General features: G+C 43.8%; 1 protein-coding gene across 1 annotated transcript in view; it reads left to right on the top strand.

The window, feature by feature from the left end:
• LOC124711950 (protein VAPYRIN-like) overlaps positions 1-25,042 on the top strand; it is a 103,771-nt gene that overhangs the window by 61,735 nt on the left and 16,994 nt on the right. The window contains exon 2 of the mRNA XM_047242219.1: positions 22,110-22,686. Coding sequence (XP_047098175.1) covers positions 22,121-22,686 — 566 coding nt within the window. The 5' untranslated portion in view covers positions 22,110-22,120. The remainder of the gene's footprint in view (positions 1-22,109; positions 22,687-25,042) is intronic.

Here is a 25,042-nt window from a genome sequence, read left to right as displayed (position 1 = left end):
AAAAATGTCCACTGCAAGTAGTCATCAGCAGCCCGCCCGTTGTACGTACACTGGACTACCTGTCTGTATCCTAACACACCACTGCCATGCCACTATCACTGAGAAAATACGGCTTGCCCCTTGCTGCACTAGTCAGAGCAGTTCTCCCCAGTTCGCTGCTTCGACAAGCTTGCGACACTGCATCAGCCTTGTCGAATTACAACAGTGACAACATCTCATGCTCGTTTCGTGTCAGCGGTGCCGTAATACACCACTCGGTCTCACACGAAAACCTCGAAGAGCCAAAACATTGTGATTACTACCCTCTGCGGGTAATTAATTGCAGAAGTCTGCGAAGAAAACTGTAAATGGAATGTAATCAAACATCTTAAAACTGTAACTTTGGCTCCATGAGGGAAACAGTGTGTAATAGACTCCAGAGCTATAAACTAGTATAACAGCTCTTACTCACATATCGAAAGTACGTTAGTTTGTGTAGAATATATAAGTGATAGAAACATCCAGAAATGTGTGCAGCACCGCGTTAAACACAGTGCCCCTGTGGTGACAGGGAGCCGCTGTTTCCTCCACTGCAATTATATACATTTTGTGACACACAGTCAAAGAACTCATTTCTGTGTTACAGGAATATTGCTCCTGATCTTGCATATCAGATCACAAGGTACTGTGACAAAAAAACTCATGAAATTCTTATCATTTGTAAGTTACATCAGTTCAAGTTTAAGAGCGAGTCATGTAAAAATTAAAATAGAAAGAAGATGGTTTGCTTACCCATTCCGACCCTGAGGTAAATTAACTACCTCAAAAGCTGGAGTGATTAAACGTGGACATCTTTCCGCTGACATATTTGAATCGTATACCTCACAGCAGCAGCCTGGTGCTGAAAATTCATGCAAGGCTGAAGTGGGTCAGCCACTTTTCTGATTAATTGTAATCTTGCAGTACATATGAGAGACTTCTGATGTTTTGTGGAGGGTGAGGGTCCACAATACTTTTCGCAGTTCTGAAAGTGTCTTACAGACGTGTAATTTACACTACTGGCCATTAAAACTGCTACACCAAGAAGAAATGCAGGTGATAAACGGGTATTCATTGGACAAATATATTATACTAGAACTGACATGTTATTACATTTTCATGCAATTTGGGTGCATAGATCCTGAGAAATCAGTACCCAGAACAACCACATCTGGCCCTAATAACGGCCTTGATACGCCTGGGCATTGAGTCTAACAGAGCTTGGATGGCGTATATAGGTACAGCTGCCCATGCAGCTTCAACACGATACCACAGCTCATGAAGAGTAGTGACTGGCGTATAGTGACGAGCCACTTGCTCGGCCACCATTGACCAGACGTTTTCAATTGGTGAGAGATCTAGAGAATGTGCTGGCCAGGGTAGCAGTCGAACATTTTCTGTATCCAGAAAGGCCCGTACAGGACCTGCAATATACGCTTATGCATTATCCTAATTAATTCAGTCTCCACGTGTCGCGGTAACAAAAGTATGCAAGCGGAGCAGGCACGGACAGAGGATCACCCTAACGATGATGCAGGCTGCAGATGGGGAAATCAATTCAGATAAGCGACTCTGACAAAGGGCAGATTATTATTAAGCAGAGCCTGTCAACGAGTATCTCGAAAACGGCGAAGCTGGTCGAATGTTCACGTGTCACTACCGTGAGCGTGTATGGAAAGGGGTAGGACAGAAACTACCACTTCGCGCTGAATGGTTGGTCGTCCGGGACTCTTCACAGAACGTGGGGCTCGGAGGCTTATGCGCTCTTTAAAATAGGATAGATCATGATCTGTGACATCTCTGCCGAAAAAGCACAATGTTTGTGTATGCACAAGTGTTTCGGAGCGCACACTTCATCGTACATTGTCGAACATGGAGCTCCGCAGTATATTACCCCTATGTGTTCACGTACTGACCCAGCGACATCGGTAGTTACGATTCGAGTGGGCACGGGACCTTCGGGATTCGACCGTATAGGCCTCTCGGCTTGTAACATCGAAAATGCAGGTAAAGTACCTTCTGCATCATTCCAAAATTTTTCGCCGTCTAGTATCCGTCGATAACTCGTACTGTACTTGTAATTCTGAATCTGTAAGCCTTATTACAGAAACTATATTTAATATGTAATGGATGTAACAATGTATTTATTTCTGACTGTATGAAACTGATTGTAATTGTAAATATTGTAAATTGTTCGGTAATAGCCAGGGTAACTTTATTTAAATGTATCGATAGCAACAACGAAGGAGCACTAGCTGTGTCGTTGTTTATCTTTGTATATGGAGAGTCTCCATCACGTTGCGAACAGAGAGGAAGCAGGGTAGCTTTTGACACGAAAGAGTGTGGAAGAATTTGTTGGGTTCTTCCGCTAACGCGGTGTGCAGCTATGATCGCGAAAGTGTAGGTGCACCTACTTTGTTAATCCCCGAGTCCTGAGAGCACAATAGGAGTGAACTGGCGGAGGAAAGCTTCAATTCTATCTGTTGCCTGTCTCATAATTATCCGTGGCTCTGGAGACGACCCGTAGTTCTCAACCAGCAGCAGCTACATTCTTCGTCGTCCCAGCAGCTACAATATCGTATAATTGTTAAGTGACAAAGTATAACTAATATTATAGAGGCAGTACACAATGGCATTTCATTCACAGTTTTCGACTAACTTCCGTTAATAATTACCTGCAATAGTTAAAACTTTTAGGACACCTGTGTTGTCATTGTCCTCAGACATTATTACCAAGCAGGGTCCCTTTCATCTCCAAGCAGTCACCTAGTGTCGCAAAAATATGAAAATTGATTTACTGCTTACTGCTAGTTTTGTTTGCTTGTTAATGACCAGTTTCAATCTAAATTCTGCTGCATCAGTAATTGTTCATTCTTGTATTCCATAACAGAGACTTAACTAATTTATAATTTTGAGTACTAACTTCACTCACTTAAAATAACGTAAAATTTCACTGGCAAAATTAATAACTAAAGATACAGCATAAATTAAGAGTGCGTAATTTCATTTATTCTGTATTTAGCGGTTGACTTCTGCTGGCTTAGTATGTATTTTATTGTTGTTGTATTAAAAGTAAAATCAGTTCCTCATTTGCTTAAAGTAAATTCAGTTCACTCTCTCAATAATCAAAAGTAAATTGCTTGCCTTTTGGTAAATTTTGCATTACGCTACGCTGGGTTACTGAACAAACAAAGTTTCAGTTTCAGTCAATCATTTATTTAACCAGTAACTTGATTTAACTTCACCTTCAAAATTTAGAATTTCAGAATAACTAACTGCAAACGCAGTGCTTTCTGATTCATTTATTTTTTCGTGACCTGTTGTGTTGTGGAAAAGGGTGGCAACCTTCTGTTTCCACGGCAGTGATTATTTGCTTAATTTTCTTTACCATAATCTTTCGTAGGATTTTTGATATTCATTGCCGTAACAGGCTGGCGATCGTTTATTTATCCTTTTTTTGTTCCTAATCAGTATTTGCTTTATATTAAATATTACGTGGTACCATTCCCCCCTCCTCCTCCCTCCCTCCCCCCCCCCCCCCCCCCGCCACGCCCCCTGTGTGGTTCGTGAGTGATTGCACTAAATTTCCATCCATTTCAAAACTATCATCAATAATTTAGATTAGATTTACAATAGATTTTTCCTTCAGAAGGGTCTGTTGTACGCCTTCCTCCAACTAATCTGTATTATTTTCCTTCGGTAACCATAGTCTTACTGTCTGTAAAATTTCATTAGGCTTACACGATCACGGTTAATTATATCTCAGTAGGCCGGTTAGGAAGGGGGTGGTTACAGGGTGAACCACATTTTTGCTACCCCAGGTCGCTGGTCGTCTCCACTAACGCCGTCAAGGAGGTGAACGGCAACTCGAAACGTGCAACGTGCTATGCACACAGACTGGTGGGAGCAGTATTATGTTATGGGGGACATGGACATGCCCATACGTGGAACTGTGGTAGTAATCGAAAACAAGCTGACAGCTGCGAACCACCTGCATCCCTTCATGCTTGATGTCTTCCCCGATGGCAAAGTCAGCAGTCCGTGTCTCGGAGCCAGAACGGCGCTACAGAGGTCTGCGGAGCGTTATAGTGAACTCACGTTGATGTCTCGGCGACCAGATTTGCGTGATGTAAATCTTATAGAACCCATCTGTGTCACTGTCGGGCGTCATCACCCGTACGCAAATCAACGGCCCGTTATTTACGCGAATTACGTGACCTGTGCGTAGACATCTAATGGCACATACCTCCGCAGTTCTACCAATAAACAGTAGGATCCCTGATATGTAGAATCAGTAATGTATTTCGTTCCAAAGACGAACAAACAAGCTATTAAGCAGGTGGTCATAGCGTTTTGGCTCATCTGTGTGTACATGTATTTTGTCGGTGTGCTACGTTAGCTCCCCTCCGTGAACGAGTCCGGGTTCCTTGAGTCGCCCTCAAAATCAGTTCTATATTACACTACATGTTCGTGCAAAATACGGAGAAACTGATATTAAAAGAAACTGGCAGGTTGCCCACACATGTTAGATACGACAGCCAATCTTCCTTACTATGCTGCCTATTGCTACGTTACTTACGAGACTATTTACTACACTTGTTTTGCGCTTCTGGCAATTTAACCTTCGGTGGCTTGTCCAGCTGCGTCCTTCCCCCTCAAACTAATTTACACTTTTCTACATTCACTTCACAAGGTTACAGTTTCACTCTCTTTCTTATGCACTCGAGATACAGTCAACTGAATCTGGATCGTTTATACTGAGTCAGCCCTCCCTCTCATAAGAATAAAAGCAATGCGCAGCACAGTTAAAACCGCTCTGGCGCTTGGTACTGCGGCACTGAAAATTGCCACCACGTGTCACTGTCTTTCTCTGAATTTTCCTCGGTGGTGCATTAATTGCTCAGCCGAAATGCGCCCTTCCTGCATAGCAATGATCCGATCCAGGGAATGGTTTAGGTCAAGTTCTAAAGTTTCATTTGGGAGTGTGATATTCGGTGCTGGCAATAATTCCAGGGCTACATCTGGCCAAAACCACAGAAATTCTGAGACGTTTCCTTGTGTGATTCCCAAATCCTGGCCAGTAGATGGGTCGGCCCCGTTGTGTTGCACGTAATCCCCTTGATTAATAACCCACTTTCCTTGAGTTCAATCAGTCTGGTCTCCTTGAGCTTTCCCTCCTTGACAGTGTTGCAATAGTTCCTTCGTCGTTATTGCATCCCAGCTACCATGTTCCGAAATTAATAACGTCTCGTGGACCTTCACCTACGTGAATTTTCCAAGATCTTCCGACTTTACTGAGTACGTGTGAATGGCATAACACTTAAACTGTACATATTTTCATGTTACTGTGAATCGAATTAGAATCTGCTGAGCTTTACTTTTCCGAAATGAAACGAAATATGAAAAATACGACTGGCCATGGATACACCTGTCGAGGAGGGGGGGGGGGAGGAATCATAGAATGGGCAGGAATGCACAGTCCCTTCAAGTAAACAAACATCACTTTTAACGCAAGCTTACGTTTGTTTTAAATGGCAGGTGTATGTTTTTCTACTGAAATGAAAACTAGAGGTATCATTACTGAAGGCAGACTTGGTTTCACTGCCATAATACTTTCTGGAATACATTGACCTTAAGTAACTGGCGTGTTAACACAGTTTCTACCGTAATGCTGTAATGGCGTAATGCGGGTTGTCAGCAATGTCCTGAAGCCTGCACTGGGCAACCCCTTGCTCTGCACTTTGCAGCAGAGACCGTGGCACCATTGCCATTCTTAAAAGTCTGTGTAGGTATATGGTTCATAACAGTGAAAAAAAGCCAGCCCTCACTGATTGCACCTCCATTTTTCATTTCCGTAGAAAATCATACATGTGCCATTAAAAAAAAAAAAGAAACGTGAAATTACGTTGAAAATCATGTTTGTTTACATTTTTGAATTGACAATACGAGGATGGTTTGAAAAGTCCGAGCAAAAATAAAAAGTACTTACCTGTTTGGGTTAAACTTTTTTTTATTTTTTGACATAGTCTCCTTTTAGACTTATACACTTCGTCCAACGCTGTTCTAATTTGTTGATGCCTTCCGAATAATAGGAATTGTCCAAAGTCTGCAAAATAGCTATTAGTTGCTGCAATCCTCATTTGGATAAAATCTTTGTCCCGCCAGCTATTTCTTCAAATTGGGGAACAAATAGTAGTCTGAGGGAACCAAGTCTCGAGAACAGGGAGGGGGGGGGGGATGTGAAACGAATTGGAATCCTATTTCCATTAATTTTGCGACTGAAACTGCTGATGTGTGTGCTGGTGCATTGTCGTGAAGAAAAATGACTTTTTGTGGTCCAATCGCCGGCGTTTTACTTGCAGCTCGGTTTTCAAACGGTCCAATAACGATGAAGAATATGAACCTGTAATAGTTTTACCCTTTTCCAAATAGTCGATGAGGATTATACCTTGCTAATCCCAAAAGACAGTCGGCATAGCCTTTCTGGCCAAAGGAATGGTCTCCACCTTTTTTGCTGCAGATTCACCCTTGGTAACCCATTTTTTATATTGTTGTTTAGTCTCAGGGGTATAGTAATGTATCCATGTTTCATCCACAGTGACGAAACGACTCTTAAAGTCCTACAGATTCTTCCTGAACCGCTGCAAACCATCCTTGAAACACTTCACACGATTCCGTTTTTGGTCAAGCGTGAGCAATCGTGCAACCCATCTTGCGGATAGCTTTTTCATGTCCAAATCTTTACGCAAAATATTATGTACCCGTCCATTCGAGATGCCCACAGTACTAGCAATCTCACGCAACTTAACTCTTCTGTCATCCATCACCATATCATGGATTTTATCAATGATTTCTGGAGTCGTAACCTCCACAGGGCGTCCAGAACGTTCAGCATCATTTGTGCCCATATGGCCGCTCTGAAAATGTTGAAACCACTTATAAACTGTTATGATCGAAGATGCATAGTCACCGTAATGTTTATCAAACTTCTCTTTAGTCTCCTGAGGCGTTTTGCCTTTCATAAAGTAATGTTAAATCACTACAGGAAATTCTTTTTCGTCCATTTTTTTGACAATCATCCGACTTTCTTGAGTCACACGACTGCCAAACGCAAAAAAAAAAAAAAAATAGACCAACATGGCTGAAACTTGGTGTGCGTTCTTTCCAAAGATGCTACTAACTAAACGTGACCTCGATACACGACGGTGGTGCCATCTCTCGGAATTCGCACGGACTTTTCAAACGCCCCTCGTACCTGCCCCTGTCACAAGTGCATTCCTGGCCAATTGCATTTTCTCCGTTTTGTTTCACTTCTAAAATATATGAGATGGTAGAGTTATGTTGGACACCCTGTATAATGGTGCTCGGTCTTCTTTCACTTCCACTGCTATGTGGCGGTAAGAGGGTAAGTTTTTTCTACTGGGTTACCAAGTTAGACTTAACTCAGCGATAGTTCGCTACTTGCTTTCTCTAACCCCGACAAGTGCTGTTCATGTGGCAAAAGATTAAGCTCAGTTATCCATGCAAGGCAAGATGTATGACTGCTTGCAAGCGTCACACCATCTCTCGTGCGTCCCACACGCTATCCGCTAATTCAGCATTGTCACTACAATTCCCAACACTTATGCTTGCAGCAATCCCAAATTCCGGGTCATCACGTTCTCCGATGCCTAAGCATAATCCATTATTCTAATCGTCACTTTTCATATCAACTGTGTGTTCTTCAACACTTCACTCTCCAAATTCGCTATCTGTGTATTTTCACTCTTTCCACAGTTTTTAAGTCTCTCTTTCTCCGTGTATGTAGCACAGCCTCCACTACTTGTCTCATTTGTCCCTCGTTTATGACCTTCCCCTGAAACTTCCTTGAGTACTTCCATGTTCTGACCACTTTCGCGAAGTCCGTTGAACGCTTCTTTCAACGTCCTCACTTCATTCCGCATTTCCCATGTGTTGGAAACTACAGCGCCCACTGACGGCTGGCAACTATCACATCCTGTTGCCTCGAGAACAGCTTTCATCTTTCCTGGTACTGGTTCTGCAGAGGCCCCGCCCCAATCCGGGCGACGAAATGTAATACTGTTATTACTTTCATCGTGACAGGAACAAAGATCACACTCCCCCGCCCCTGCTTGGAAGGCCTCTGTCACTAGCAAGCCGATTCACAAACAACAAAAGATAACAGAAGAATCTTTACACTAAAAAAATGTATTCGCTACAGTCCTATACCCACACAAATGTAAACACCAAAGAAATCATTCATAAACAAGCCTCATTGTCTTGATCTTAACGAATACGTTACTTCGTGCACAGACTCTACCACATCATCTTGTCTTTTCCTATGATTCCTTCTCTTCGCATTCTTTTCCGTTTCCGTTCTTGAAACTCCTGGAATCCACTCCAGGCTGCCTCAGACAACTGCCGTTCTTGTTGACAACTGAAGCTTCACGTAACTGACAAAGTAGCCACCACCATCTGATAGGGTGCTCGACACCAAGTGATGAGGTTATTCGTATTCGCCTTTCGGGGTTTAAGGACTCACTAATGTCACTTTATACTGCGGTAAACTTGCCGTAGGGTAAGTACAGGTACAGACGCGACAGACAAGCAGGAGTAATCAGCGAAGCATTGATTCCCCTTGCCTTTGTTTTGGTATTCTGTTCTCGACTTCCGGAAATTTTTCCGCATACCTGCGTGCCGCCTCTCCAACTTTACCTTTCTTTGTCTTTATTAAATCAAACGGTGATGGCATTTTCCGACCATACAAAACCTCATATGAGGAAACCCAGTATTAGTGTGTAATTTTGAATTATACGCTGACACGACATACCTTACATATGCATCCCAGTCACTATGATGAGCATTCACATAGCAACGTAAAGTTTTCCCAATCGTTCTATGTGTCCATTCCATCCTACCATTGGCCTGTCCATGAAGAGGACTAGTTCTTAACTTCTTCACGTACAATAACCGACACAATTCCTTCAGTAAGTCTGATATGAAATTCGTAGTCTGGTCCATACTTATCGTACCTGGCACGCCAAACTTCAACATCCAGCTGTTAAAGATTGCTTGTGCAACTGTCTCTGACTGCTGGTTCAGCACAGCAACGATCACCACATACTGAGTAAAGCATACTCCTATCGTTAATACTGTGGTGTGCGTACTGTAAGACCTTCGATACACACACCATCAGATTATTTGACTTGTCGCTCTAACGAAGTAGTCGAGTGGCAGCAATATGTCTCGTGGTCTTATTGTGGCGTGTTTATCTTCTGCTGTTAGGTCAGACGATAGAAATGCCATTTGTACGCTTAGAGTAGCAGATTGACGGTGACCAACTTTAAACAGAACTTAATTAATTTTCACACACATTTATTAAAATAATACAAAGCATAGACATTACGTAACTTGATTCTGGATGCTATTTACAATTGACAATCTGAAGATCCTTTGGTCTTGGTACGTTAAACTTATTCTCACATATCTCTCATACTTGACAAAGTGTCTATACGTTTCTCTTCATGGCTATGTAGAGGAATATGATAATCTTATTAGGAGCAGATTGAAACTTGACTATAGACTGGTACAGACAAATGCAGACTAACGCAAACTGACTAATCGGAGGCCTGTACACTCGTTATAATACCTCGAGCGTTCAGGTATCACTGCGCGAGTGTGATCCGCTAGAAGAAAAGGTTCTACATTAGCAGCAATCTCATTGGCTGCGTTACATATTAATACGCGGATCGGCGGAAGCAGAATTAGGTCCGTCTCTATGGCAGCGCCATCTCGTAATGCGGAGACGGACGAGCGCTGCGCCTGCGCTGTTCTGCTTAGTGGGGCGCGCTCTAGTGGGAAAGTTGTGTACGCACTGACTACGCGGAACTATGTACGCAGCAAATACGAATTGGTGTTCTGTTGGCATTTGATTGAACCGTCCTAATATGTCATCTCAAAGCATTTCAAATGATTTTGACGCTTCTGTTAGCCTCTGCAGGCTACACAATTACGATTCAAGTGAGCTCGCTGTGCACGTTGCACGCAGTTCCTCGTGTATTTATCTGTATCCGTTTTTCTTGTTCTCCACCAGTATCTCCTGGCCATTCTTTGGTTTGTTGCTCTGCTCTCTTCATGACCAGCATGACCAGATAACACCTTAAAATTCATTCGTACTGCCACCTGCAGTCCTGGCCTCCTTCCCTTGCACAACAGTTCATCACATGTGGCAGACTTTGACTGCATCCTGTTTACAGCCACTGTGAGCTCTCTGCTATACTGCAAGACCATTACCTAGAGCTTTCAACACTGCTGCCGGCCTGCATAATGCATTTGCACTCCTGCACTTCATCGCATGCTTGTGTACCACTTCGTAGTCCGATTTGCTGTCTCTGGACCTGTCTTGCCAGGCTTCTGGATGGGTCCCATCAGGCCCGATAACCGGTTCAAAACATCGTGGTCAGTATTTTTTTCCTGTAGGGATAACATCTAAAATACGTGACACGATAAACGAAACTCAGCATCTCTTTCTTTCTTTGTCATTGAATAACCGTTCTCTGCTGCATTCAGCTGTCTCGAGACATAGGCGACAGGCCGCTTCTCACTCTTAATCTCCTGTATTAAACACATCCCGAAGCACGATTGGAAGCATCATACGAACGAATGAATTCGTTCTGAAAGTCTGGAAATACTAGAACTGCGCTGGATGTCGGAGTCCACTCTTACTCTTCAAACACACCTAAGCACTCTTATATCGATATGAATTTCATACCACTGCTTAGCAACTGCTTGGTGTCAGCACCCCTTTCACGAATTTTCTGTAGTAACTTGAGATCCCCTAGAAAGGATTCCAGTTCCCATTCGACTTATGCACTGGGAAGCCTTCCAAAGCTTGCACCAGCCTCGGGTCTGTCTGTACTCCATCTTTACTAATTACTTGGTCTGAATACCCTACCTCCTCTAATGCAAAATGGCACTTCTCTGTGCTCAACATCAGACGTGCAACCCTCAGTCTCTTAAACACTTCCTACAGTGGCTACCTGTACTGCCTACTCCATGCCTTTTTGAGTATGTGATGATATCTTTTAAGTAAACTAGGTACAGGGCCAGTTTTTAATCTCTCAGTAAATCATCAATAACCTCTGAAACGTTGCAGGTACAGTTTTCAATCCAAAGCATTCTCCTGAACTAATAGCACGCTCATTTTACCGAATATTCTATCTTCGGCTGGTATTTAGGAACAACCTCAAATTTGTGGTAACCACTCCTTGAATCCATGGTCGAAAAGTACCAGCATTGTCCTTGTTGTCTTGTCTACTGTGGAAGTCAGCACTGACATAAAAAAAGGATGGAGAGAAGTTGCGATGGCCAGTGGCAGGAATGCAAAATGATCTGTACATAACACTTTTAAATTAACAGAACTCTTCATTTCTAAAAACGTTATTAAGTGGCTACCTGTGCTTCCTACATGCATTTACTTTTATTCTCTACTACTACTCGCAGAATTCAGGGTAAGTATCATCTTCGTATTACTCAGTACTGATACTCTCGAAGACTGCTACCGAACTGGGTCCGACCAGCAATGGGCAGCTGGTTAAGTCAGCGTTGGTGAGGGACGCTGAACTCTGTCTTTCTGGAGGTGTGGCGCTGCCCGCTCTTTTCTTCGCTGCGCTGGTCAGCGCCTTCTTGATGCTGTTTCGCGGCGCTGCTGTGGTCGGTACGCAGTTGACGCTTGAGGACTGCACAGTCCTAAATTATCGATAGTCTCAGTGGTCTCGATGTTCAAGTGACTGTAATCACAGCAGAACCTGTATTGTCTAGGGCCATTTGTAGACTTTTTTTGTATGATCACGACTCCTGCACTCCATAGATCACTATTCTCTTATCCTCTCAGCTAACTACAGGTTAGTAAAATATTCTATAATCAGCTGCCAATATCTAGCTATGTGATATAGTTACTGATATATCGGTGCTTTATTCCCTATTCTGATTCGTGTCACAGACATCACTGGCAACAGGCCCCATGAAGAAAATAAATCCTCAAATTCGAATTAGAGCCCTAGACTTAATGGTGCCCTGCAGCTGATTGTGGTTTACAACATCTTGTGTACCATTCATCCTTATCTGGAATGTCAAAACTCGCTATCAGCATCCCCTTCCTTAACATCAATTAGTTTGTGCAAAAATTATCTGCACTTATGAGTACATTTCTCCTGCAATACCTCATTTGCTCGTGTACTACACTTATCTTAATAAAACAACTAGCTGGATAGAGTATATAGTTCTTTTCCTGAAGCTGCGCAACATATCATGTATCAATAGGGGATGCATATTAGTCAGAAACTAAAGCCATCAATTATGGAGCGCTGCAGGGATTCGTAATCGGCCATTGGTGTTGAAGAGAATTAGAAGAAAGTATTACACGCAGATAGTGTGACAATACTGAACAATGACCAAAATGTGGTACAGCTTGAGAGAAGAACATACATGTCTGCGAACACCAGAGCTCAGTTGCGCCTGGAAAATGGACTTGTTATAAACCTAAAAAAGATTATGTGTGCAGTGTTCAGAAATAAAGGGAAGGTTGTGTATATGGGTTTAGAAGTGGATGAAACGAGACTGGAAGAAGTAGAATCCACTATATTCTTAGGCATTACTATGCGTAACGAGCCGAAATGGAAACAATGTATAATACTATCTGTAAGGAACTCAGCTCTGTCATAATCATAGTGAGGCAGTTATCACAGTATACAGACAAACAGCGTCTGTGTACCGAGTAACATCGGCTCTCTGAACTATACATGCAGTGTAGAGTTATAGTGTCAGGAAACTCAAACATTCAAGACATAAAGAAGGTGTTCACATTAAAGAAAAACAGGCAGGATCATATTGAGAAGAAAGACTTATGAAACATACTGAAACTGCTTCAAAAGTCTAGGCATCTTAATTTTTACATCCTTGTACATATATAAAACTGTAATATATACCACAAAAGATAGTGCAGAGTGGACTGCAAATGCTAGTAACCATACCCACAACACACGGAGAAAGAATGACATATGAAGCATAAACCAACTGACTGACATTGCTTGAAAAAGGTCAGAAGGCGAGAACAGCTGACGCAGCTCTGTGAAGACGTCAAGTACAACTTTACTTAAAACGACGAGTGTCCAACGATAAGATCACCGAAAATGGTTCCAATAATTACTATTTATTGCGATTTGGACAGTAACATAAGTAAAATGTAATACACTGCAAAATAAACTTCAAACTCAAACCGAAACAATTATATTTGTTTGATAACTGCTTCTACTGCATACAGTTCTTTTAGCTGTGTATAATGCGCGTAGGTGGGTGTGTTTCAATGTAGTTCAATGTAAATCACTATGCGTATAAAAGAATTACTGGTAGCAAAGTTTAGTGCAAAAGACTATCGCAAAAGCTGTCAGTATGTTCGATATTATAGTGGAAGAACGCATTTATAATCCACTGAAGAAGCAAACAATTAACTATCTTCTGTAAATAAGCCGACGTAATGCTGGCCGATAACGTCGAAAACTGCAGATACCTTGACAGATAACTTTCCCTTTTCAATGTCTACATCGTAGTACCATCTGCCCATGTCTGCATAATGAGACTGTAAATTTAGAATGAAAATTGCAAGGGGTTTATCCATATTGACCTCCCTGTCAGTCTTATTTCTGAAACTTTTCATCGTGCCACACACATTGTGCCCACACTGAAGGGGCGTACTGTCTATTGCTTCGTGCGAAGCGTTTCAGTGTCTGTTATCTTGAATGTTTTGTTTTTTTCTTCGCACATAGCTTGAAACCTGTCGACAAATTAATTCTATCGGATTATACTGGTAGTGATATGTGAGTAAACGCACTGTGTGGCCGCATTCACACGCATGAAAGTCAGTTTGTACTCTTATAAATTAACGGGCTGCACGAGTTCAGCACACGAGTCTGGCTTATATTGTCCAGGATATTTTTATTTTTCAGCCAGAGCACAATATCCCCTTTTCTGGTGCTCGTAGTTGATCTTCTTTGTGTAACAACTGAATGACAACTGACAAGGTAATTACAATGATCGACTTCGAAGCAAGGTACGGCAACAATCGTTCAGTGAACCACTTCCTGAAAGTGACAGCGTTCATTTGCGACTGGTAGTTACTACTGTTTTTCTTACACCTAAATACAAGTTTGCAGAAGAAGTATCCGAAAACCTTGCACGCGTTCATGGAATGATGCACTCATATTTCATCAAGGTAATACACTGTGGAACTACCTCCTCCTCTTGTACGGTGCGTCTTTATGAGGGACGTGGTTCGTGTTGTTTCTGTGTCACTTCTTTCAGTTAAAAACTCTCTTCTTAACAGATTTGAAACAAATGTCTTTTAAAATTCTTTGCATTGGCGAAGCGTTACCTGTGAAGCCAGTTTGCTCAGGCATAATTGTAACGAGTTTTTGTGATGGCGAGTATTCCCTTCTTATATACATTTCAAACACGGAGTGCTTTAAAATATCATTGTCAAAACCATCTATTTGTGTTGCAGGCGATTTTTCTGCCGTTCGTTTTTGAGTCTTCAAAAATATAAGTCTCACTTTCGTATTCACATTTGAAAAGGTTATAAAACATCTCGACTGCTTGCAAGGAATTATTTGATTACTATGTAATTTACAATCAAGTGCCTGGTGGAGGGTTCATCGAATCACCTTCAAGCTATTACTGTACCGTTCCACTCTCGAACAGCGCCCTTGAAACATGAAACCTTTAATATTTCCGTGCGAGCTCTAATTTCTCTTATTTTATTATGATGATCATTACTCCCTTTGCAGGTAGGCGTCAACAAAGTATTTTCACACTCTGTGGAGAAAGTAGGGCACTAAAAATTCAAGAGAAGATCCTGCCACAACTAAAAACACCCGTGTTTTGGTGATTGCCATCCCAATTAGCGTATGATATCCCTGGCAGTCTCTCCCCTATATCGCGACAGTACATAACTAACTGCCCTTCTTTGAACTTTTTCGATTAATGGTGGGGGATGAACAGAACGGCTGATAATAGGGCCGCCTTCCCGCATGAGGCGAACTGTGGTTAGTAGCCCACATGCAATGGAAATGTCTTCGACGATGTAACTACAAACAGGCTACACCTTATCGACAGCATCAGTATAGAAACCGGGATGATGTCATTACAGCAATTAAGCATACGCAAATTAATAAATCAGTTAAAATGATAGGAGAGTGTACTCTACAAAGAGAAGATAAGCAATTATTAGCATCTCGCCTAGACAGTGAAACGACTTCACTTAGTTCTAGTACAATAGGCATATAGGAGTTACATCCAAAGTTTAAGCAGTTTGTAAATCGCGGTCTGGAAAATTATGTGATGCTTATTATGTAGATTGCCGCAGTGGATACTCCGGTTCCCGTGAGATCACTGCAGTTAAGCGCTGTCGGGCGTGGTCGGCACTTGGATGGGTGACCATCCAGGCCGCCATGCGCTGTTGCCATTTTTCGGGGTGCACTCAGCCTCGTGATGCCAATTGAGGAGCTACTCGACCGAATAGTAGCGGCTTCGGTCAAGAATACCATCATAATGACCGGGAGAGCGGTGTGCTGACCCCTCGCCCCTCCTATCCGCATCCTCCACTGAGGATGACACGGCGGTCGGATGGTCCCGGTAGGCGACTCGTGGCCTGAAGACGGAGTGCTATTATATCGATTAAGGATGGAAAAGACCCACCATGGTTTAATAACGAGATTAGGAAAATTCCCAGGATGCAGAGGCTGTTGTGCTCTTGGTTCGGAAGAGAATCCGCAAATGACAACAAGCAAAGGTTAGTGGAGACTCATGCGTCTGTGATCTATGCGTGAACCATACAGCTACTACCACTGTCATGCCTCAGCAAAAGATCTGGCAGACAAGCCGAGAAAGTTCTGGGCCTACGTGAAATCACTAAGAGAGTTTAAAGCTTTCATTCAATCACCTGTCGACCGTACGCCCCGAAAGCTGCGTGGTCAGCGTGACGGATAGCCGTCCTACGGGCCCGGGTCGATTCCCGGCTGGTTCGGGGATTTTCTCCGCTCAGGTACTAGGTGTTGTGTTGTCTTCATCATTATTTCATCGCCATCCGGCGCGCAGGTCGCCCAATGTGACGTCGAATGTAATAAGACCTGGCACCAAGGTGGCCGGACCTGCCCCGTAAGGGGCCTTCCGACCAATGATGCCAAACGCTCATTTCCATTTAACTGTCGACCAGTCTGATGTGGTGCTTGAATATAACAAAACGAAAGCCGAAGTTTTAAATTTTACGTTCAAGAAATCGTTCACGCAGGATAATTGTACAGACGTGCTGTCCTTTGAACATCGAACAGGCGACATAGTAATAAGCATTCCTGGCGTAGACAAACAACAGAGAGAGATGAAAACAAATAAGTCATCAGGACCGAATGGAATCCCAATCCCGTTTTCCGAAGAGTACTCTACGGCATTGGCGCCTTACCTAACTTGCATTTATTGCAAATCTCTCACCTGGTACAAGGGTCCAAGCCACTGGGGAAACGCGCAGGAGACTCCTGTATACAAGAAGGGCAAAAGAACGAACCTGCAGAGTTACAACCAATATCCCAAACACCGGTTTGCCGCAGATCTCTTGAACATATTCTCAGTTCGAATATAATAATTTTCTTAAGATCGAGAAGCGTATGTCCACGAATCAGCACGGTTTTAGAAAGCATCGCTCATGCGAAGCACAGCTTGCACTTATCTCACATGACATACGGCGAACTATGGATGAAGAGCAACAGGCGGATTCTATATATGCGGTAGCGTTCTCACTTCCCACGCCCGGGTTCCCGGGTTCGATTCCCGGCGGGGTCAGGCATTTTCTCTGCCTCGTGATGGCTGGGTGTTGTGTGCTGTCCTTAGGTTAGTTAGGTTTAAGTAGTTCTAAGTTCTAGGGGACTGATGACCATAGATGTTAAGTCCCATAGTGCTCAGAGCCATTTGAACCATTTGAACGGAGGCATATATGTCGTTTTTCCCTCCCCCTATTTGCGAGTGCAACAGGAAAGGACAAGGTACCCTCCGCCACGCATTGCACAGTGGATAGCGGAGTACTGATGTAGATGTAAATGTCATTCTACTACACATTGCCTAAGATCAATTTTAGCACAATTTCGGTCCAAAAAAGTCAAACCCCAGGATCAGGCTGTAGCCCTTTCTTAGGTGTAGCACTGTCTCTACATACTTTTTAAATCGAGTAGCCCCGAGCTTGCGTTGCGTCTCTAATGACCTCGTTGTCGACGGGACGTTAAACACTAACCACCACCACCATCACATCTGCTGCCCAGTGTTAAACAAAAGTACTTCCCATTTTTCACAACACCCATTACTCCACACTCCCTCTCTGCATACGTATTTGTTGCATTTAATTTGAACAGGAATGCATTTAGCTGGACTTTGCGTTCCCCCTTGCATTTAACGGCCTCTTACCACCTCCTCATCAACCACTACGTCCATTACCAAAATTCGACTACTGATACCTTCCATATCCTCTGCTTTCCTGTGGTTGGGGGAACTGCCTCTGTAAATTCCACTTCTGTCTACACCTGTAACAGTTCAAAATGGTTCAAATGGCTCTGAGCACTATGGGACTGAACTTCTGTGGTCATCAGTCCCCTAGAACTTAGAACTACTTAAACCTAACTAACCTAAGGACATCACACACACCCATGCCCGAGGCAGGATTCGAACCTGCGACCGTAGCGGTCATGCGGTTCCAGACTCTAGCGCTCGGCCACTCCGGCCGGCCCCTGGAACAGTGTTTGCAGAAAATACAACATGTATATCTCATAAACCTCTTGATGTATCAATTTCGACTATCATCTGCCCATCTTCTTGCAACAAAACTGTGCGTGCTTCATTACTCTGCCTCTAGTCATACGTGTCCTATCAGCAAAATCCTCCGCAGTTTCTCCATGACTCTTCACGATAGCACTCAACTGGTCCAGAAAATACCGTGCACTGTTCTGTTCTTTTGTGGCTTTGCAGAAGTCCTTTCACCAACTGCTCGAGGCTTGCTGCATTATTTAATGCTTCTGTACACCTCACGTACCTTTTTGCTTCTCACTCTAGTTGCAGTCCAACCACCCATCTCCGCCGAGGTTTGAAGTTCCTCTACGAACAACAGCATATCCTCAGATGGTTTTCCACAGTAGGGGAAACCCTGCATAGTTGGATCCACCTCATACTGTGGTACCTGAAGCAATGCTAACTGTTCGTCCCTGGCTGTCATCGGCCCATGTAGCTGCCTGTTATCAGCTGTTAGCTGTGCAACCTTTCGTAACAATATTAGTACTCTAATCTCGTACACTAGTACAACAAGAAGTCGCAACTCCAATAAATTGATCACAGACTCAATCTTTACGTTGTATCATGAGCCACCTAGACTCTCTACAGCGCCTTGCAATATGACACCATTAACGACATGTACAACGGAGTAGAGGCACAGACTACAAGCATTGCGCAGTATGCGCAGGTAAGTCAAGTTGCGTGCACCGTACAGACACCAAATACTGCTCTCTACAGTTACCCCCAAACTCAGATAAGTCAGTCGGCTCCTCTGGCCTAAACAAGGTAGCCTTTACATTACGATGACAGTCACGCCTCATGTCCATGTCTATTACACTCTCCAAAACACAAACCAATCAGTTCTTCGCCAACTGCACCTCGTTGATAACAGTAGCTCGTGATTCCGACTCCTTGTCGGTTGAAGATGCTGATGCAAATTCTGAGATATGGCACCCACAATACAGGGAGCAGTGGCTATGAGCCGTGCTGCTGGTGTTGGTCTGGCATGGCCACATGTGCATTGGCACTATTGGGGGGAGGGGGGGACCTAGTGCTTACAACTGTTGCCCTGCCATGGCCTCGAACCGGTGACTTCCATTAGCAGCCCCGTATCGTGATCTCGTTTGACACAGCCCAGTAAACCCGGTGGGGCTGCAACATTGGGAACAAATTTGTTACAAAAATGTCCCATGCTTATAGCCAGCAGCAACGCGTCTGATGTGCTTATACGACACCAACTTATTGTAGTCTAAAATGCCATGGCCGCTGTCAGTGTGGATATCTGGCTTACCCTTGCTGCACTAATCTGTGCAGTACTACTGAGTCGCTGTTTCAACAAACGAACCTGTCTCGCGAAACTGCGTCGACCTTACACTGACAACATCCCGCACTCACCTGCTGCCAGCGCTGACTCAATACACCGCCCGTATACGCTCGGAATGCTACAAGTGAGATTTATTGTCTGTTCCTGCGTTTAGGAACTCCTCACATCTCATTAGATACCCCTCAAAATAGTTTACAACGGAATTCTATAAACTCCTCTTGTCCTCACTCTTTAAAAGATTGCCATGTTTCATCCAACAGTATACACCTGTAACACAACACCCCAATAAATTCAGTTATTTTTCTTTCCTCTGTCTCCAGAGTCAAGTTCTTACAGCCATACACCGTCACACTCCAAACATATGCTTTTGGAACGCTTTTCCCGATTTATTGGTCGTTACATTAAGCTTCACCGAGCGTGGTGACGCAGATGTTAGCACACTGGACTCACATTCGGGAGGACGACGGTCCAAACCAGCGTCTGGCCATCCTGATTTTCTGTGTTTTCCCTAAATCGCTTCAGGCAAATGCCGGGATGGTTCCTTTGAAAGGGCACGACCAACTTCCTTCCCCATCCTTTCCTAATCAGATGGGACCGATGACCTCGCTACTTCACCCCCTCCTCCAAATCAACCACTTGAGATGTTAATATCTTCTTTTTATTGGGGAGTTATTCTTCGTATCTCTTCCTTGACTCTTCCACTTCCTGTGATATTGCTTCCTAAATTAGTCAAAGTTATACAGAAGCTCATTACATACATGTACTCGAACACTGGTTTGTCAAACTTCGTCACCATTCACGTATGTTGTTAAGTTCCTTTGCTTACATTTCTCTATAATTACTTTAAGGCCAATATTCCTTCTCAGATTATTTGACTTCTTCCAAAACCAAACTGATTTTTTGAGAAATTGGGTCAACTCTTTGAAACGATGGAGCCTACCAGTTCTTTAAGAGATTCACCTCAAAATCTGTTGGTAACTTTCCGATAAAGATGAGTTACACAGCACAGTGTATAACTTGACTTTGATTTCCATTCCTCCAACTTTAAGAAGTTTGGAGGAAAATTGTTTACTCCTGGGCTTGGTTTCTTGGGTGTTGCAGAGGTAGATGAGATTCCTCTTCTAAAATGAATCCCTCAATGACTGAGGTTGGTTGATAGAAGAGAACTGTAATAAACTGAAGGTGATTTAACCCTGACCGTCTAATGTAGATATTCTAGATAGTGAGTATGAGAAAGAGAACCAGAGCTTCTAATTGAGAACTTATATTAATACGAATTATGTACTCGCCTATCAGTACCACTTCCAAACCTGTTGTAGCGTGACATCAGTTAGAAGACCGTATCACATATATAAGTCGAAAAAAGGGCATATTCTCTATGATTGGCTCTTATGTATCGCCCTATGTATGGTTGCGTATTGTCCTGTTGGACTATGTGACGAATGTTGAGAATGAGTTGCAGTCTGGTTACCCCTGTTCCATGGAGATTTTGCTTGATGGAAAGGCACCACAGTCTTTGGTAGGTTATGGTTGATTCTCTGTGTTAACTAACACCTTCATGACAACATGAAAGACTAACTTTTAAGAGGGTGGTTTGAAAAGTTCTCGGAATCACCACTAGAGGTCAGTGGTAGCGCAACGAGTTGTTCACATGATACTCATTGGACTGTTGCCTGTGAACGCGTGCCACGTCAGTGCTCTTGGAAGAGAGCTGTGGCGGTGACGTGGCTCTGTTGTTGTTCCCGCTTAGTGATTTTCGAAGATGGAAAAAATCAAAATTCGAGCAGTGATTAAGTACTTCGTAAAGAAAGGTATGAAAGCAAAGGACGTTGATGCCGATTTATAGAATACACTGGGGGACTCTGCTTCTTCATATTTAACTGTTGCCAAGTGAACAAATGAATTTAAATTTGGTCCGGAGTGCCTAGATGATGGTTCGGAAAGTGGTCGGCCAAGATGTGTCACTACTCCATGCAAAAGTGCACAAAATGGTCATGGAGGACACCTATTGAAAGTGCATGAAATTTCTAACGCATGCTTAACTGAAGAATTAGAAATGAAAAAACGATCTGTAAGATGGGTGCCGCGACTCTTGACGCGCGCCAGCAGACATGTGCCACCAGCATAGCAAAATTACACAAACTGAGGTATGAATTGTTGCCACACCCACCTTATTCACCTGGCATGGCACAGTCAGACTTCCACCTGTTCCCAAAACTTACAATTTTTCTTGGTGGACGAAGACTCACTTCAAATGAAGAACTGGTAGCCGGAGTTAACAACTACTTTGTAGGCCTGGAGGAAAGTCATTTTCGAGTTGGGATCAAGGAACTGGAACACCGTTGGACCAAGTGCATTAATCTACAAGGAGACTACATCAAAAAATAAAAAAAAATAAACGTTTCAGTGATGTAAGTACTTTTTTTCTATTCCGTTCCGAGAACTTTTCAAACCACCTTTGTAAGAGCAGAGTATTGCAGATTCCATTCTCAAAACATCCTTGTTTGCTTAAGCAACTGGAGAAGTCAGGAACATGGCTCACAGAATAAGGTACTATCATAGAGCATTCTGGCCTTGTTAATAGTATGCCAGATGCCCATTTCACTGACATCTCAAGGAAATAACTGTAGAAAGATATTAAGGAAACGAAGTCTCCTTCGCTTTTTGAGTTTGTCCTGAGAATGATATGTGCTGAAACAAATAGGGACTGCTTTATATGGTATTATTAATTATTTGCAGCTGTTCACCTATGGCATCCTTCTGACACAGCAAGGAAACTACATTGCTGCTATTGACGTACAACTGATAACATTTAGAGCTGTCCTCGATACAGATCTGCCAGTAAATCGTACAATTGTAGGGGATACTGTCTAAAGACAAAGGACTGCTCAATGACGCGGTGTTTCAGAATCATCAGGAATGGAGTCCACTCAGGAATTTAAGGAGACCACAGCTGTGAACCTGGGCGCCCTCCTAGACGCGGGGGACGGAGCCGTGGTGATTCTGGCGGCGGGCGACACACGTCTCGTGGTGCACAGGGCCGTGCTGGCCGATAGGAGTCCCGTGTTCGCCGCGATGTTCCGGCACGAGACGCTGGAGGCCAGCAGCGGCCTGGTCACGATACCAGACGTGGAGGGCCCGGTGCTGCGCCAGCTGGTCGCCTACCTCTACACCCTGCAGGCCCCCCAGCTGCCCGGCATGGCCGCCCAGCTGCTGGCAGCCGCAGAGAAGTACGGCTTGCTGCTGCTGAAGGCTCACTGCGAGCGCCAGGTGGCCGCGCAGCTGTCAGTCGAGAATGCGGCGACCACAGCCGTTCTCGCAGTCAGGCACTCCGGGGCCAGCCTCACAAAGGCCGCCGTTAACTTCATGAAGGCCCACCTGGTTCCAGTGATGGCGACGCAGGGCTGGGCTGACGCAGTCCGCTCCCAGCCAGAAGACGTGGTCCAAGTCAGTCGGCTGCTCTCAGAGCTACCAGCAGAAACCAGGTAAGCGCGTTAGCAGCCATTCACCGATGTTCGCCATTTGTGTGTATGTGTGTGTGCGTGTATATATCCGCAACTACTGTCTGATGTTTGCCATTGAGTTCCCTTACATGTATCCGTGCTGTCAAATGGTATGTGTACAAGTCGCTATTAATTAGGGTCTGGCATAATGCCGCTGAATAGTGGCCGAGCGGTTCTAGGCGCTAAAGTCTGGAACCGCGCGACCACTACGGTCGCAGGTTCGAATCCTGCCTCGGGCATGCATGTGTGTGATGTCCTTAGGTTAGTTAGGTTTAAGTAGTTCTAGGGGACTGATGACTTCAGATGTTAAGTACCATAGTGCTCAGAGCCATTGAACCAATGCCGCTGAACAAAATAATCTTGAGGATGTTGAGCACCAAAGCTGACACTAATGATGATGCTTAATCACAACCACCTCAGCTGTATTTATCGTTTTACCGCTAATTTCGTTCAGTGAACATCTTCAGGTCTTCAGCAGTTGAACAGACCAGAAAATTGCGCTAAAGCTACAGAATCTTAAGGAATAGATAACTAAATCCTCACCGAGTTGTGCTGCAGTCACGACACAAGTGGTCGGCACAAATGTCAAAGATCAAATCCAAAAACTCGTCACAAAATGTTTTGCCGACCGCCTGGCTCAAGTATGGCGAACAGACACTACAAGCTGTGTAGACAGGCCCGATCCACAACAGAGGTATACATGTAAAAGTAATGATTAGCCTTTTTCGAGTGCGGTAGTCGATTGTCCGATCATAGTCGTTACAATGACATAACCTTACATAGGAGACTGACACTGAAGAGAGCACAGTTAATCGAAGCAACTGAAAAATAGATCCGAACAAAAGTTAACAATGCAGTTATTCACAATAACAAGAGGACAGGTAACGATGCTTACACCAAATTGCATCGTCAATTGACAGCTATGACAATAAGTGAATAATTATAAAATAGAGTTCCCAAATATTTCTGTAAAATATGTCACGAACGGTAATTTTGCTTTCACGGAATGATCTTAAGCCATTAATAATGGGAATAAAAAAGACCAAATTGAAGGTTATCATATGCTGTTAAATTAACTACAGTTATTCACTATGGAGGAGAACATGCACCAGTGTTTGCACAGATCAGCATCATTATTATTTTCAAACGCCATACGACTTATTACACAACTGATATTGAAATATTCTGTGAAGTTTCGGAATTGCAGCCAGATCATGATGACTTCTTGACACAATAGTTCGGCTGGCAACCGTACAGCCATTTTCAGGTGAGTGTCTGATACTGGAGGCTGCTTTTTTTCTGCGAGTTTGGAATACAGTTTCACTGGTTGCCCACGGTCTTTCTATGTTGATGGATGGTAAACTGTTCCACTCGACTGTGATGCCATTCTAAAGACATCACTGGAGTGCATGTTGAAGGTGTGGCGGTGGGACTTGAAGTCCCATATCACCCTTTGACGGTGGTAGTTCAGGTGCAGTTGAGAGGTAACATAACGACGAACCACATTAGGTATCAACATCGGCGGTTTATGATGATCGACACCCATCGAGTGGTCAAGTCAATACTAACGCTGCATGAGTGGCTGTAAGAAGACTAATGTTAACCATGGTTGGAATCGGAGTCCTCAAGGATGGTGAGAGGAACAAGGTGTCTGTGCCAGTGCCGGGGAGGCGTTGTGCCAAAGTTTTGTAAGCCAGCAACTGTGTCACATATGGCTTCTACTTTGGTATAGAGACGCCTTGCCTTCTCTTGCATGGACATCTTGAGAGTGGCCGTGCCCATTTCCTCATGGAGGGTAACCACCCTTGTGAGGGTAAGAGCATGCAGACTCCACCAAAGCACCTTATTCTGCAGGTGCTGGAGGGTCTGCATCCAGGAGGCACTAATCATAGCCGATGCAGTGGAGCCATAGGTGAGGGAAGGGTGGACGACCATCTGGTACAGGCAGAGCTTTGTGTCGAGGTTCAGTTTCCTGCTGGTGAACATTGGTACAACGCTTTTATCAGCTTGAGTTCCTTTTGCGTTACATATTCAGCATGGCGATGGGAGAACAGTTTCTTATCCATCCAGACACCTAGGTATTTAGTATCATGGAACCATACGACCTGGACGCATGCAACAGTGATGTTGTGGCAGAGGATGGGGTGCTGTTTAGTGGTGTAGATGGCTGTAGTTCTGGCGGCATTGAGTGCAGTCTTGTTGGAACGACACCAGGTCCACCTCCCTCTGGAGGCGAGCAATAAGCTGGTCTGTGTTGCGCCGGTGGTATAGAGAGCTGTATCATTGGCGTATTGTGCCAGGTGGCAGTATGGGAGGACTGGCATATCTTTAGAACAAA

The sequence above is a fragment of the Schistocerca piceifrons genome, chromosome 8, assembly GCF_021461385.2.
Source record: "Schistocerca piceifrons isolate TAMUIC-IGC-003096 chromosome 8, iqSchPice1.1, whole genome shotgun sequence".
Classification (NCBI taxonomy): Eukaryota; Metazoa; Arthropoda; class Insecta; order Orthoptera; family Acrididae; genus Schistocerca; species Schistocerca piceifrons.
This window is presented reverse-complemented; position numbering and strand designations above follow the sequence as displayed.